At 41.4% G+C, this 14,586-nt stretch overlaps 1 protein-coding gene across 1 annotated transcript; it reads right to left on the bottom strand.

The window, feature by feature from the left end:
* Positions 1–2,418: 2,418 nt before the first annotated feature.
* Positions 2,419–12,862, bottom strand: txndc17 (thioredoxin domain containing 17). The gene is made up of 4 exons (XM_063031856.1): positions 12,606–12,862; positions 9,893–9,974; positions 7,161–7,236; positions 2,419–3,319 (listed from the first exon to the last, which is right to left on the bottom strand). Exons 1-4 carry the CDS (start codon positions 12,739–12,741, stop codon positions 3,251–3,253), a joined length of 363 nt encoding a protein of 120 aa, XP_062887926.1. The 5' UTR covers positions 12,742–12,862; the 3' UTR covers positions 2,419–3,250.
* Positions 12,863–14,586: the final 1,724 nt, after the last annotated feature.

Genomic DNA, 14,586 nt, shown 5'->3' with positions numbered 1-14,586 from the left:
CTTATGTAAACACGTGTCAAAACTTTATTTTTATGAGACCTCCTACACTTGGTTACACTTTAGAAGCCTGATTTTTAGGGAAGAGTACTTGGTAAAACAAAAGCAGGAAAGTGGGCCAAAATATTCTTACCTTCTTTTCACTCTTATCAGAATTCCTTGTTTTTCCAAATGGGTGTGGGCTTCAAAGTGACACTGGGAAGGTGAAATGAGAGTTTCTGAAGCTGCCAGCCCTTGGGTTGATTCATGAGCTCAAGGTAATTGTCTGCCCTCTGACTCTCACACTTGCCCAAGTCTCTCAGAATAAGCTGCACATATACTGGCATTTCTCATTATCTGTGAAAAAGGGTTTAAAACCCCACACCTCAACCACTATTCCAACCCCAGAGTCTTCCACATATTTTTGGGGAAAGATGAGTGTATTGATAATATATTTCATTGAAGTTGAACGGTGTACCCATGTAACAATGTCTAATATGAGCGGGCATAATTTGAGTGATTAGAGGAATGTATCAGGGGAGGATGTCAGAGACAGAGAACATTTTATACAGAGAGGTAGGTGCATGGAATGCTGCCCAGGGGTGGTAGGTGGGGGGAGGACAGATACATTAGGGGTATCTAAAAGACACTTGGGCACATAGATGAAAGAAAAATGGAGGTCTTTGTGGAAAGGAAGAGTTGAATTGATCTTGAAATAGGTTAAAAGGTCAGTATAACATTGTGGGCTGAAGGGCCTGTACTGACAAATAGTCATACTTTATTGATCCCAGGGGCAATTGGTTTTCATTACAGTTGCACCATAAATAATAAATAGTAATAAAACCATAAATAGTTAAATAGTAATATGTAAATTATGCCAGGAAATAAGTCCGGGACCAGCCTATTGGCTCAGGGTGTCTGACCCTCCAAGGGAGGATTTGTAAAGTTTGATGGCCACAGGCAGGAATGACTTCCTATGACGCTCTGTGTTGCATCTCGGTGGAATGAGTCTCTGGCTGAATGTACTCCTGTGCCCACCCAGTCCATTATGTAGTGGATGGGAGACATTGTCCAAGATGACATGCAACCTGGACAGCATCCTCTTTTCAAACACCACCGTCAGAGAGTCCAGTTCCATCCCCACATCATCACTAGCCTTACGAATGAGTTTGTTGATTCTGTTGGTGTCTGCTACCCTCAGCCTGCTGCCCCAGCACACAACAGCAAACATGATCGCACTGGCCACCACAGACTCGTAGAACATCCTCAGCATCGTCTGGCAGATGTTAAAGGACCTCAGTCTCCTCAGGAAGTAAAGACGGCTCTGACCCTTCTTGTAGACAGCCTCAGTGTTCTTTGACCAGTCCAGTTTATTGTCAATTCGTATCCCCAGGTATTTGTAATCCTCCACCATATCCACCCTGACCCCCCAGATGGAAACAGTGGTCACCGGTACCTTAGCTCTCCTCAGGTCTACCACCAGCTCCTTAGTCTTTTTCACATTAAGCTGCAGATAATTCTGCTCACACCATGTATCAAAGTTTCCTACCGTATACAGAGAGGTAAGTGCTTCTAGAGAGGTAGGTCTTCTATCATGGCAAGTATTCCTTCCCTCCCCCAAAGACATCCCATATTATAAGCATGGAAGTGCATTTCTGAAGTGGCTATTAGTCACTTTGATTCAGGAAACACAAGAGTGCCAAACATTTTTTTTTATATTTGGTTTTTGGTATTTGGTTTTAATACTCAATTATTCAGTTTTATTAATGGCTCAATAAATATTTTATGCATTTCTTTTAATAAGCCTTTAAATATTTAATATGAAGTACTTATATGCATCATAACAGTTCCCAATGCTACTTTAGTAAGTTACTTTGAAATGCAATATTTAAGTTGCTAAAATTAGAAGCCAGATAAGACAAATGCTAGAAGCCTGTATCTTGCTGTGACATTGCAAATAGCTGGTACAAACCAACTTTCAAAATTCTGAAATTGTACTGAACTGCTAAAACTCTAGAATTAATTGAATGATGGATGCTAGCACATGTGTTGCTTTGTTCTATTGCTGGGGCCCAGGTAGTCCAATGGCAAAGCCATTGGCTGGGATTTTCCCAATATTACACTGACCTTGAAATTAAACAATTTGCATTTTAATTAATTCCTGTCTATTAACCTTTCAACTAATTGAAAGGAATTTTGATAGTATATTCCTTTACATAAATTTCATGACAATTTTTTAATTCCATCTTTTTCAAAGATTTGTAAATTACATAAGGGCAAAGTTCCATCATATAATTGCTGTAACTTAGTGGCACCCCAATTTTGGGTGGGGAAAGGTAGAATATTTAATATAACTCAGAAAAGATTACTTCTTCCCTTTATAACACAGTATATTATGTGAATCATGAGTAGAGATAATTTGTCAATTCAAGGGAGAGTAACACTGATGCATATACAGTTTATTAAAATACCTTGATTTAACATCAAAATATTTCATTGCAAATAATGTTTTTGCCTGTGAATACTTGCACTAATCGCAGGTCATCATAGAACACCATGATCCTGAAGGCCACACTGCACATTAATTGTGCCATCCAGTATCATTACATCTTGCGTGTTAGAGACAAATGATCAAACATGTCATGCTTGAGAACCATGTTCATGCTACTTAGCAAAACAAAAAAAAAATCTGCTGGAGGAATTCAATAGGAATCATTAACACTTCAGTCAAAAACTTAAAACATCAATTCTGATCCCACCCTCAGGTACTGCTTAACCCAAGTTCATCCACCAGGTTCTTCATTGCTCCATATTCCAGCACCTGCTGTCTCATCTCCATTTAAAAACCCATAATGCTTATGGAGACATCCCCCATATTAAAATACAACTGAATGCTAGATTTAGCAGAATGAAATTTTCTGTTACAGTAATTAACCATCTTGATATTATAAATATGACAGTTGATACTACCTCTTGAAACATTATCAATCCAAATTACACCTTAAATTCCAGAAGTTTGCAAATTAAATAAGATTATTTTTCTCCGTTATGTACATCCTTTTGAACATCTGGAAAACATCTGATTTTATATACATTGCCTCAACATCTGCAAACTTGTACTTGACCTGATTTCATTTTGTTAGAAGACAATTAAACAAGGCAAAATTAGAAATGTAGTTCATTTGCATTCAATGATGGAAAATCATCCAGAACAATAAGATAAATCAGGTAGAATGCTTGGACATGAATCCAAGATTGAAAGATTAGGAAGTGTTCAGTCTTCTGTGAAGAGCAATTGCACAAGTTCTGGCTTGAGTAGTTCCTCTTCAACCAGCTTTTGAGGCTGAAATACAAAATCAATTTGTGAAAAGATGTCTCACAAACTGATGCTGATGAAGTTTTGATAAAACTATGTTGATGAAGAATTTAAACGATCCCCCAAGTTGCTAAGTTATTTTTAAAATGGCAATACTTTTTAAATGTTAAGGAAACAAAAAAACAAATCACTGAAATATATAGTACTTCAGTACATATTGAACACAGGTAATAATCAAAAAGTATAGCAGAGCCTATAAAGTGTGTACAGGGTTTAACAGCTTACTGGTACTACCTATTTGTTTTACATCACATTCTCTAAGTTCCTTTGTAATTGCTGTCCAGCTTCAGGTAATGCCACATGTACCAAAATATTCTACTACTTATTACCTTGGACAAGTGCCCTGAACAGCACTTAATCCAATACTCTAACCAGGACTGAAGCAAACCAAAACTGCAAATGGAAATGAAAGGTTACAAAGCTGAAAACTTCACTTTCTCTCCTGAATGCTACAAGCACTCAACATTTGTGCTTTGGATTCCACCCAACAACTTCTAATAAATCTTACATTTAAACTCGACAAAACCAAAAATCTTGTTTTCTTTTTAACAGCAGCGGTAAAGTTGAAATTGAACATCTCAACCAACAAAACTACCTCAATTTTATCATACATTTTTGTATACTCATCACAAGTTGAATTGGAAAAAAAAAGTGGTTTTCAAGATAGTGCCAGTGACCAATGGTGACATTCTGCAGGAAGCTCACAAAACTACTTTCATTTTTTCTTTCAAATATGATTCTACTACCAAGCTGTGGTGATTGAGATCCATGATTTACATTTTGATGGTGTGTTTTTGGGCCGAATGAGCGATCCGGCACTTTGCTGTCTCAGAGGGAGTTTGGTGAGGTTTGGAACAGAGTATGCAGCCTGAAGGTGGGGCATGAGCCCATGATTGACTCCATTCCTTCTCTCCAAATGGGGCATTAAGCAAAGACTGAAGTTGACACCAGCGAGAGTAGAGGATGGGCAGGTGTTCGGTGCTGCCTGCCTGCTTTTGACCAGTCTTCTCCCTCTTGCTTGCTGCCATCAGAGCAAAGTGCAGGAGTCTTGGGAACCACTTTGCAAGGATTGATCAATGAGGAACATCAATTCCTTAGCTCTACTCAATGCTTCTATACCTTCTGACCCTATGTCACCTCTAATAGTATTCCATTTTTTCCACCAGCAGAGCCACTCCCCCACCCACCCTACTCTGGCTTCCTGCCTGTCCTTTTGATACCATGAGTACCTTGGATGTTAAGTTCCCAGCTATTATCTTTTCAGCCACAATTCAGTGATACCCACGTCATACACACCACTCTGTAACTGTACTACAAGTTAATCTACCTTATTCCAAATACTGTGTGCTTTCAAATGTAACACCTTCTGTCCTGCATTCACCATTTTCAATTTTGTCCGCCGTTTACACTGCCACTCACCCTATTGACTGCAATTTTGCCCTATCATCAGCCTCTCCCTCCTTGCTGGTAGTCTCATTACATGCTGCCTCTGTTTGTAAACCAACTACCCCAACCTCAGCACTATCACTCCAGTTCCCACCCCCCGCCAAATTAGTTTAAACTTTCCTAAACTGCTCCGACAAACCTGCCGAAGAATGGCCTGTGGCCGGCAGTGGATTAACAGCGTGGCACTGAACCGAACTAAACTGAGTACGACCGGACTCTTGGTTTGATGTTTTATACTCTATGCACTGTTCCCTTGCTTTTTGCCGCTTGTGCAGTTTGTTATTTTTTCACGTGTTCGGGGTTTAATGTTTTTCTTGAACGGGTTCCATGGTGTTTCTTTGTTCTGCCGCTGCCTGCCGGAGGAGGAATCTGGGTTGTACACTGTACACATACTTTGATAATAAATTTTCGAAATAAATTATTTCCAGATAGACAAAGTCTGTGAAGGAATTTATAAAGGAAAAAAGAAAAAGTAATTTATAACATAGAATAGAAACATAGAAAACCTACTGTACAATACAGGCCCTTTGGCCCACAAAGCAGTGCCGAACATGTCCCTACCTTAGAACTACCTAGAGTTACCCATAGCCCTCTATTTTTCTAAGCTCCATGTACCTGTCCAGGAGTCTCTTAAAAGACCCTATCGTATCCACCTCCACCACCGTCACCGGCAGTCCATTCCACACACTCACCACTCTCTGCGTAAAAAAACTTATCCTTGACATCTCCTCTGAATCTGCTTCCAAGCACCTTAAAACTGTGCCCTCTTGTGCTAGCCATTCCAGCTCTGGGAAAAAACCTCTGACTATCCACACGATCAATGTCTCTCATCATCTTATACACCTCTATCAGGTAACCTCTCATCCTCCGTCGCTCCAAGGAAAAAAGCCTGAGTTCACTCAACCTATTCTCATAAGGCATGCTCCCAAAACCAAGCAACATCCTCGTAAATCTCCTCTGCACCCTTTCCATAGTTTCCACATCCTTCCCATAGTGAGGCAACCAGAACTGAGCACAGTACTCCAAGTGGGGTCTGACCAGAGTCCTATATAGCTGCAACATTACCTCTCGGCTCCACAATTGATGAAAGCCAACACACCATATGTTTTCTTAACCACAGAGTCAGCTTGCGTAGCAGCTTTGAGTGTCCTATGGACTCGGATTCCAAGATCCCTCTGATCCTCCACACTGCCAAGAGTCTTACCATTAATACTATATTCTGACATCATATTTGACCTACCAAAATGAACCACCTCACATTTATCTGGGTTGAACTCCATCTGCCACTTCTCAGCCCAGTTTTGCATCCTATCAATGTCCCGCTGTAACCTCTGACAGCCCTCCACACTATCCACAACGTCCCCAACCTTTGTGTCATCAGCTCATTTACTAACCCATCCCTGCACTTCTTCATCCAAGTCATTTATAAAAATCATGAAGAGTTGGGGTCCCAGAACAGATCCCTGAGGCACACCACTGGTCACCGACCTCCATGCAGAATATGACCCATCTACAGCCACTCTCTGCCTTCTGTGGGCAAGCCAGTTCTGGATGCATAAAGCAATGTCCCCTGGGATCCCATCATCAAAAAGTTCAATCAGGCTCTTGAGGCACGACCTGCCTTTGACAAAGCCATGCTGACTATTCCTAATCATATTATGCCTCTCCAAATGTTCATAAATCCTGCCTCTTAGGATCTTCTCCATCAACTTACCAACTACTGAAGTAAGACTCACTGGTCTATAATTTCCTGGGCTATCTCTACTCCCTTTCTTGAATAATGGAACAACATCTGCAACCCTCCAATCCTCTGGAACCTCTTCCATCCCCACTGATGATGCAAAGATCATCGCCAGAGGTTCAGCAATCTCCTCCCTCGCCTCCCATAGTAGCCTGGGGTACATCTCATCCGGTCCCAGTGACTTATTCAACTTAATGCTTTCAAAAGCTCCAGCACATCCTCTTTCTTAATATCTACATGCTCAAGCTTTTCAGTCCGCTATGAGTCAGTAGTGAATATTGAAGCAAAGTATTCATTAAGTACCTTTGCTATCTCCTCCAATTCCATACACACTTTTCCACTGTCGTACTTGATTGGTCCTATTCTCTCATGTCTTAGCCTCTTGCTCTTCACATACTTGTAGAATACCTTAATCCTGTCCACCAAGGCCTTCTCATGGCCCCTTCTGGCTCTCCTAATTTCTTTCTTAAGCTCCTTCCTTCCAGCCTTATAACCTTCTAGATCTCTATCATTACCTAGTTTTTTTGAACCTTTCGTAAGCTCTCTTTTCTTCTTGACTAGATTTTCAACAGCCTTTGTACACCACAGTTCCTCACTAAGAAAAGAATGTTCTTTACTCACTGTGCCATATTTCATGAGAGTCGGTACTCCATTGACTTTCAGTTCTGTTCGAAACTTGTTTTTAAGATCCTTCCATCTGATCAAGGACAAGATGCAAATAGAAAATAGACATGTTAGTTACACCTACAAAAGTCAGTGTCACTAAACAGAGCAACACACATCAAAGTTGCTGGTGAACGCAGCAGGCCAGGCAGCATCTCTAGGAAGAGGTACAGTCGACGTAGGGTCTCAGCCTGAAATGTCGACTGTACCTCTTCCTAGAGATGCTGCCTGGCCTGCTGCGTTCACCAGCAACTTTGATGTGTGTTGCTTGAATTTCCAGCATCTGCAGAATTCCTGTTGTTTGTGTCGCTAATCAGAATCGTGGCACAGTATTTTGTGAAGTTTTCAAAGCTGTGCCTTAGAACCGTTTTTCTATCTGGTAGTTACTTAACGGCATGGCATAGGAAGTAAAGCTAGAGTTTCAATGCAGAAGTACAAATTAAACCATCAACAAAATGAGTGTGACTTGCACCCCAAAAATTTTAAATTAACATGCATTTTTCTCCAACTCCTATAAGCGAGTCCAATACTATAAGTGGGGCATTAAAATCACCAAGTACAGGGCATAAACCACAGACAGAGATACTCTGATCCTCAATGTGTGTGGGAAGACATCAGGTCCATCACTATAAAAGAAAGATCTTTTGCCTTGCAAACAACAACATCACACTAGCTGAGGAGCTAATAAGCTTCTTTGCTTGGTTTGACAGGAATAACAACAAACCATTGATAAAGGCCTTGACACCCAAGGAGGACAAAGTGCTGACACTGAGCACACACTGAGTGAGGCATACTCTCCACAGAATCAGCACACGCAGAGCAGCTGGACCAGACAGCGTACCTGCATGGGTCCTCAGACTACAAAGACCAGCTGGCAGAGTGTTTTTACTGAAATCTATAACCTCTCTCTGTCCTGTGCTGTGGTCCTCGCATGCTTGAAACTGTCAACCATCATACCAATCCCAAAGGAGTCAGCGCTAACATACCTGAACAACTACTGACTGGCCACACTCAACCCCATGGCTGCCAAGTGCCTGAAGAGAATGGTTATGTCCCACAGTAAGATTGCCACACCTGCTACTTTGGACTTGCACCAGTTTGCCTTTAAGGCAAACAGATCAACCAAGAGCTGCATCTCCATTGCTCTCCACATCGTATTGGAACACCTGAAGCACAACGATACCAATATCCAAATGCTTTTTATCCACTACAGTTCTTTCTTCAACACAAAGTTGATTGGTTCAATACAAACTACACCATTTGGGACTCAATACATCTATTAATAACTGGGTTCTGTAGTTTTAAAAAACAATGGCATCCAGACAGTCAGACTTGGCAAGTACGCATCAACCTCCCTGACCCCGAACACCAGTGAACTGCAGGGATGTGCGCTGAGCCCACTCCGTTACACTCTATTCACCCATGCCTATATCACCAACTCCATCATCAGTGAGTGGAGTAATTACAAATAACAAAGAAACAGGTGCAGAAACTGTCTGAATGGTGCAAAAACTATAATCTAGCACTCAACATCAACCAAACTGGAGAAATGATTACCAGTTTCAGAAAATCATGAAGGCATGAACAAGTTCCACTACTCAAATGGTGAAGCAATGGAAAGCATCTCCAGCTTTAAGTTCTTGGGAGTGAACATCCCAGAGAAGCTCTCAGACTACTAATATCTTCTTGATAGTAGGAAAGGCTCTGCAATGCCTATACCATTTTAGGAGCTTAAAGAGAGCAAATCTTTCCCAAAAGCTGCTGGTAAAGCTTGATCAATGTGTAATGGAGAGCATACTGACACTGCATGGCAGTATGGTACACTAGCTGTAAATGAGATCAACCAAAAAGCACTTCAGCAAGAGATCAGGACTGCACAGGACATCATCGGGACACAACTAACAGATATGGAAACTATCTACAACTCGATCTGCAGCAGGCTCACAAAATCGTGATGGACTCATCCCACCTGTTCAATCTCCTACCATCCAGAGACAGAACCATCTCTGCACAGACATCCAGACTGAAAAAGACCTTTTCCCCCCTCGGGCTGTTGTGCAACTGAACAATGCCCCATTTTAGAGATGTTTGTTTTTAATTCAGTCGTAACTTAAATGTCACTCTAAATAACTCAGACATTATTTTATATTTAGTCATTGTGTTTTTAGTAAATGAATTGCCAGTATGCTGTTTTGCATTGAGTGGACGAGCACTGCAATATCGTTGTCCTCAGCAATGACAATAAAGCTGTAACAATCTGATTTGTTTCAAAAAGGAAAAGCATAACGTTACAACATAGGTAATTATATACCTAAAAAGATTTGTAATGCATCCAATTCAAAAGAAACATCTGTATTTCCATTTTAAAAATCATTTCAGAGCATTTTTTAATGTTGATCAGCAGTAATATCACAGTTCAATTGATTAACTTGTCCTATAACTGATTTTAAAAAACAATTTAGGTATAAAGGTTCTTTAAACCAAAGTCCATGCTTTTCTTTACTGAAACCATTTTAATTCTGGAGTGTCTACGCAGGACAGAATTGAATGAAACCTCGTTTTGCTTGTTTCAATATGGAAGTAAGCTACAAAATTATATTTCATGCAATTAACTTTTTATATAATTACACAATGGAATACAAATTCTTCCATTACGATAATGTTACAATTGTTGAAGAAAAGATACTTACTCTGGTCTGGTACCTGTTTGACAATAGATGAAGACAGATCCTTCAGGCATTTTACCTAATTCAGCACGAACTACTGGTTCAGCTGGGGAAAAAAGGAAATTTCTGTATCATTATAATCTAGTGAGTGACCATTTTCATTTACGTAGAAATAATTAGAAAATTAACACCAACAAGCTAATGAGATTACTGAGATTTGGAAAGAATACAAAAAAAGAGAATGAGGCCTCATTGTACTGAATAGAAACCTTCTGAATTTAACGTGACTGAAAGGTGACTACAAAATGTATCCCCACATCACAAAAATGACTTTTAAACTATGAAACTGTTATGATTTACGTACTTGGTTCTTTGTTTGCTTTAAAATTGCTGGCAATGGGAAATGGCTCCAACCTATGTGACACTCTCACCTCCCTTTATTTTTTCCTGCAATTTGTCTTTCTCATCATGCCTAAAGCTACTTTAGCACTCATCTGAAGCACCTAAAATGTCTACCAATTGATTGATAATTAGTCTATTAAAAAGGTTCCTTGTCATAGCTGGAGGAGGTAGCAGGGATAAGCTCCTTCTACCTATTAAACGCTCCCAATGTGGTGCGTCTCAGACAGCCTCTGACAACCAAGTCCAGATCCTGGGCTTTCTGTGTGGCTTAGCTACTGAGTCCAGTGGAACAGTTTCTACTGACAGGAGAAGGGGTAAAGGTGGCTTACTGGCACCTTAAAACCAGTCGTTTCAGGCAGGTGGGGTTCGTCAACCACAGATAGCAGCTCATCTAGGAGAGGGAATACTCTGATCTCAAACCTGGCTATACCCACTCATGGGAGAGGCTTTGGGAGTAAACCCAGAGGAAGAATCTGGAGCTGGAGTCCCTAAAATCAGTCCGACATTGAGATCAATACAGACTGGCAACCCCAGTGACGCTGCTGGTGCTAAATTAATCAGTCTTTGCCATTCTTTTGGATTAATCAGTTGTGTGAAGAGGGGAGCCTGCTATATGGGCAACAGCTTGCTCTTACTGCCCAGGATCACAGATCAAGTTGACAGCTAGGAAGCACATCCATGGTCGACCCCAAGCAATGGGGGACCTCAGTCTATAAAAACAATATTCAGTTAAACAGTGTACAGCATATTATCCACCATTTGCATCTTTGGCAGTGTATTATTGATGCAAATGTGATACCTATTTTGCAAGTTTCCTTTTACTCCTACAGTGAAACAGTGACTAAACACTGATTCAAAACAATAGCGTTGCATTTGACTTTCACATCCATTTGTGTGGTCCACTAACTTAGAAAAAGACAAAAACACCGAGTTCAAATAAGAGACCAAAATGCTAATACAAGCAACACCAACAATAACATTTCTAAGTTTACAGCTGCTGAGAAAAGAAGTATTCTCAGCTGACATGTCTGGGGTGAACCAGCCGATCCTTCTGGTTACTGTATTGTAGGCCTCGAATTCCACCATCAGAAGCCTATGAATTGCTAATCTTGTCTTGTCCACACTGCACCAACTGCTGCTGCTAGGCTATAAACGTGTAGTCCCTCATGCATGCAGTTGTAATTTAAATTGCGGTGTTTAAAAACAGCGACTTGAAAGTTTTACTATCAGTGGCAGGGAGTTCCAAACCGGAATGGCTCTAGGGTACAGTGAGTAGTGGTAGCAGTCCTTGTTGGTCTGAATGGTCTTGTAGTTCAGGGATTGGTTTTGTCGGGTTACTGGTCTGTTATCCTGGTTGCACAAAAGGTGACTAATGTTGGATGGAGTTAATGAATGAGTTTCCTTGTAAATTGTAGTAAGCCTGGCTATTGTACGGCATCTTTGGAGGGTATCCCATTTGAGGTCGAGAAGCATATCTGTAACACTACTGGTCTTTCTGTAATCATTGGTTACAAACCTGGCAGCTCTTCTCCGGACTTTCTCAAGGTTATTGATGTGAATGGTTTGGTAGGGATCCCAAATGGCACTACAGTATTCAAGTCTTGGACAGACGAGAGTTTTATAAGCAATTTCTTTTGTTGTTTTTGAGCAATTCCAGAAGTTACATCATAGAAGGCCAAGGATTTTGTTGGAACTTGAAATGGTTTGGTTGATATGTTTTGCCCAGCTAAGGTTATCTGACAGTTCAATGCCCAAGTAGGGGTGATGTTTTACATCCTGGAGTGCAACATTTCTCATGAAGTACTGATGATGGTAAAAATTTTTCTTGTGGGTCATTCTCATAATGTAGCACTTTGAGATGTCAAATTTCATCTGCCAGGAGGACTCCCACTTGCACAGCGAGTTAATGTCTTGTTGAACGGTATTGCAGTCATTTGGAGAATTTATGGGTCTGTACAGAATCAGGTCATCTGCAGTCTGACTTCAGATGTAACACAAGTTGGAAGGTTATTTATAAAGGTTAAAAAAAAGTAGTGGGCCCAAGACAGTGCCCTGTGGTACTCCCGAAAACACTGGACAGTTGGATGAGGAAAAATTGGTCGATTAATATTTTCTGGTGCCTTTTAGTTTGAAAGCTTTTGATCCAATCCTTGGTAGAGCCTCGGATGGTCAAGTTAAGCTAACAGGCGTTGATGTGGTACAGTATCAAACGCTAACCCACATAACTCAACATTACACCTTACGTGGAGAAAAGTGGACAAAAGCTTTGCAGTTGAAGGGTTCACATTAAAGCCTTTGTTAGAGTCCCGGGCCCTGAAGTGGCCACGCTGCTCACCTGTTACACAGTCCGGGCACCAGCTTACTCCGTCGGCACCCTTCGAGCCAGTGAAGTAGACGTAGATAGTCTTGCCCTTGTTGTGCTCCACCGCTTTCACGAATTCGTCGTACCCGGACACCTCCACTATAGCCATCGTTCGAAGTACAGAAACGTTGAGACCGGACTATGAAGGCGGGTAGGTCTGCCGCTGGTTGGGACTTTAAACTTAAGGAGTGCCGTCCTCCACCACCCCCCGCCTGAGGAAGGGAAAAGAGAACGGACACATTTCCGGTTCCGGGAGCCGTCGGGCCGGATGATGGTGTCGTGTCTGTGGGTGCCCGGCAACAGCTGAGCTTCCACCTCCCCGGCCGTTGGTTTGCACTTTGTGGACACTGACAGGCAAGTGGTGCGGTAAAGCCTCTTTGGTGTCAACAATTTAAAGGGAAAGCTAATGTACCGTTGTCGACACGGGAGATCGCAGATGTTGGAATGGTGTTACAGGAACAGGGCAGCATCTATGGGGGGAGATGGACAGTCGAGGTTTCAGATGGAAACCCTTTATCGGGACTGAAAAAAAGTAGAGGGGAGATAGCCAATATAAAATAAAAACCCCTATCACATATAAACACAAGAGATTCTGCAGATGCTGGAAAACCAGAGCAACTCATACAAAATGCTGGAGGAACTCATCAATTTAGGAAGCATGAATGGAAAGGAATAAATTGACTTTTCGGGCCGAGACCCCTCATCAGTTTATACTAGTTATCGTCCCTCTATCTTTCAGTTTAGATTAATAGTCTTGACTTGATACATCAACTGGCCAGTTTCCTTCATAGATGCTGCCTGAGTTCCCTCCAGCATCTTGTTTAGACCGTACGACCTTAAGCTATGGGAACAGAATTTGATGATTTGGCCAATCAGGCCTGCTCTGCCATTCAACCATGGCTGATTTTCTTTTTCATTTGATGTCCTGTTGATTTTGGGGGTTGGGACACAGACCCAAACTCTGCCAGTGGGCTGGCCTCAGGGCACAGCCTATTATTGATCTTGGTTTATATTTGCCACAGACAGTGAAATGCTTTTTTTTGATGTGCCATTTAGGCGTCTCATGCCATGCATAAGTATGTTGAATTGGTTAAAAAGACAATAAAATACAGAATATAGATCAACAGTGGTAGGTGGACAAGTAATGTGCAGGGACCATAATGAGGGAGATAGAGATTTCATATTTAGCATTTGACAGCATGGCCTGATTAGGGATATTCAACACATACAAAATGCTGGAGGAATTCAGCATGCCAGGCAGCATCTATGGAAAAGAGTAAACAGTCAACATTTCGGGCTTTGCTCTTTTCTATTGATGCTGCCTGACCTGCTGAGTTTGTCCAGCATTTTGTGTGTGTTGCTTGGATTTCCATCATTTGCAGATTTTCTCTCGTTTGTGTTAAGAATATTCAGCGTGGCTTTCTTCATGACAGGTTATGTCTAACCAATCTTATAATTTTTTGAGGAGGTTACCAAGAAGATTGATGAAGAAAAGCCGCTGGACTTTGTCTACATGGACTAGGCAAGGCCTTGGACAAAATCCCACATGGGAGGCTGGTCTAGAATACTAAGTTGCTTGGGATTCAGGATGAAGTAGGCAATTGGATACTACGTTGGCTTTGTGGGAGAAGCCAAGAGTGGTAGTAGATGGTGGCCTCTCTGACTGGGGGGGGGCGTGGGGTGTGGCAGGACTATGACTACTGGTGTGCTGCAGGGATTGGTGTTGGGTTCATTATTGTTTATCATTTATATTAATGTTTAAGATGATAATCATTAAGACCCTTCACAGTATTGATGAGCAGATCTTGGGGTCCAAGTTCATACCTCCTTGAGTGGCTACACAGGTCCATAGAGTGGTTAAGAGGCATATGAGTTCAAAAATCAGGAAGTTTTGTTGCAGCTTTATAAAACTCCAGTTAGGCTACATCTGGAGCATTAAGATCATAAGACATAG

This window comes from Mobula hypostoma, chromosome 23, assembly GCF_963921235.1.
Source record: "Mobula hypostoma chromosome 23, sMobHyp1.1, whole genome shotgun sequence".
NCBI classification, from domain to species: domain Eukaryota; kingdom Metazoa; phylum Chordata; class Chondrichthyes; order Myliobatiformes; family Myliobatidae; genus Mobula; species Mobula hypostoma.
The sequence above is the reverse complement of the archived record's forward strand: the minus strand, read 5'-3'. Positions and strand labels throughout refer to the sequence as shown.

What these genes read in the sequence shown, in the direction of transcription:
- txndc17 (XM_063031856.1), bottom strand. Translation starts at nt 12,741, where the DNA reads ATGGCTATAGTGGAGGTGTCCGGGTACGACGAATTCGTGAAAGCGGTG. An exon ending in GTGCCCGGACTGTGTAACAG is followed by an intron (nt 9,975 to 12,605) that starts GTGAGCAGCGTG and finishes TTTTTTCCCCAG; the next exon opens with CTGAACCAGTAGTTCGTGCT. An exon ending in CTCTCATGAAATATGGCACA is followed by an intron (nt 3,320 to 7,160) that starts GTGAGTAAAGAA and finishes TTTGTATTTCAG; the next exon opens with CCTCAAAAGCTGGTTGAAGA.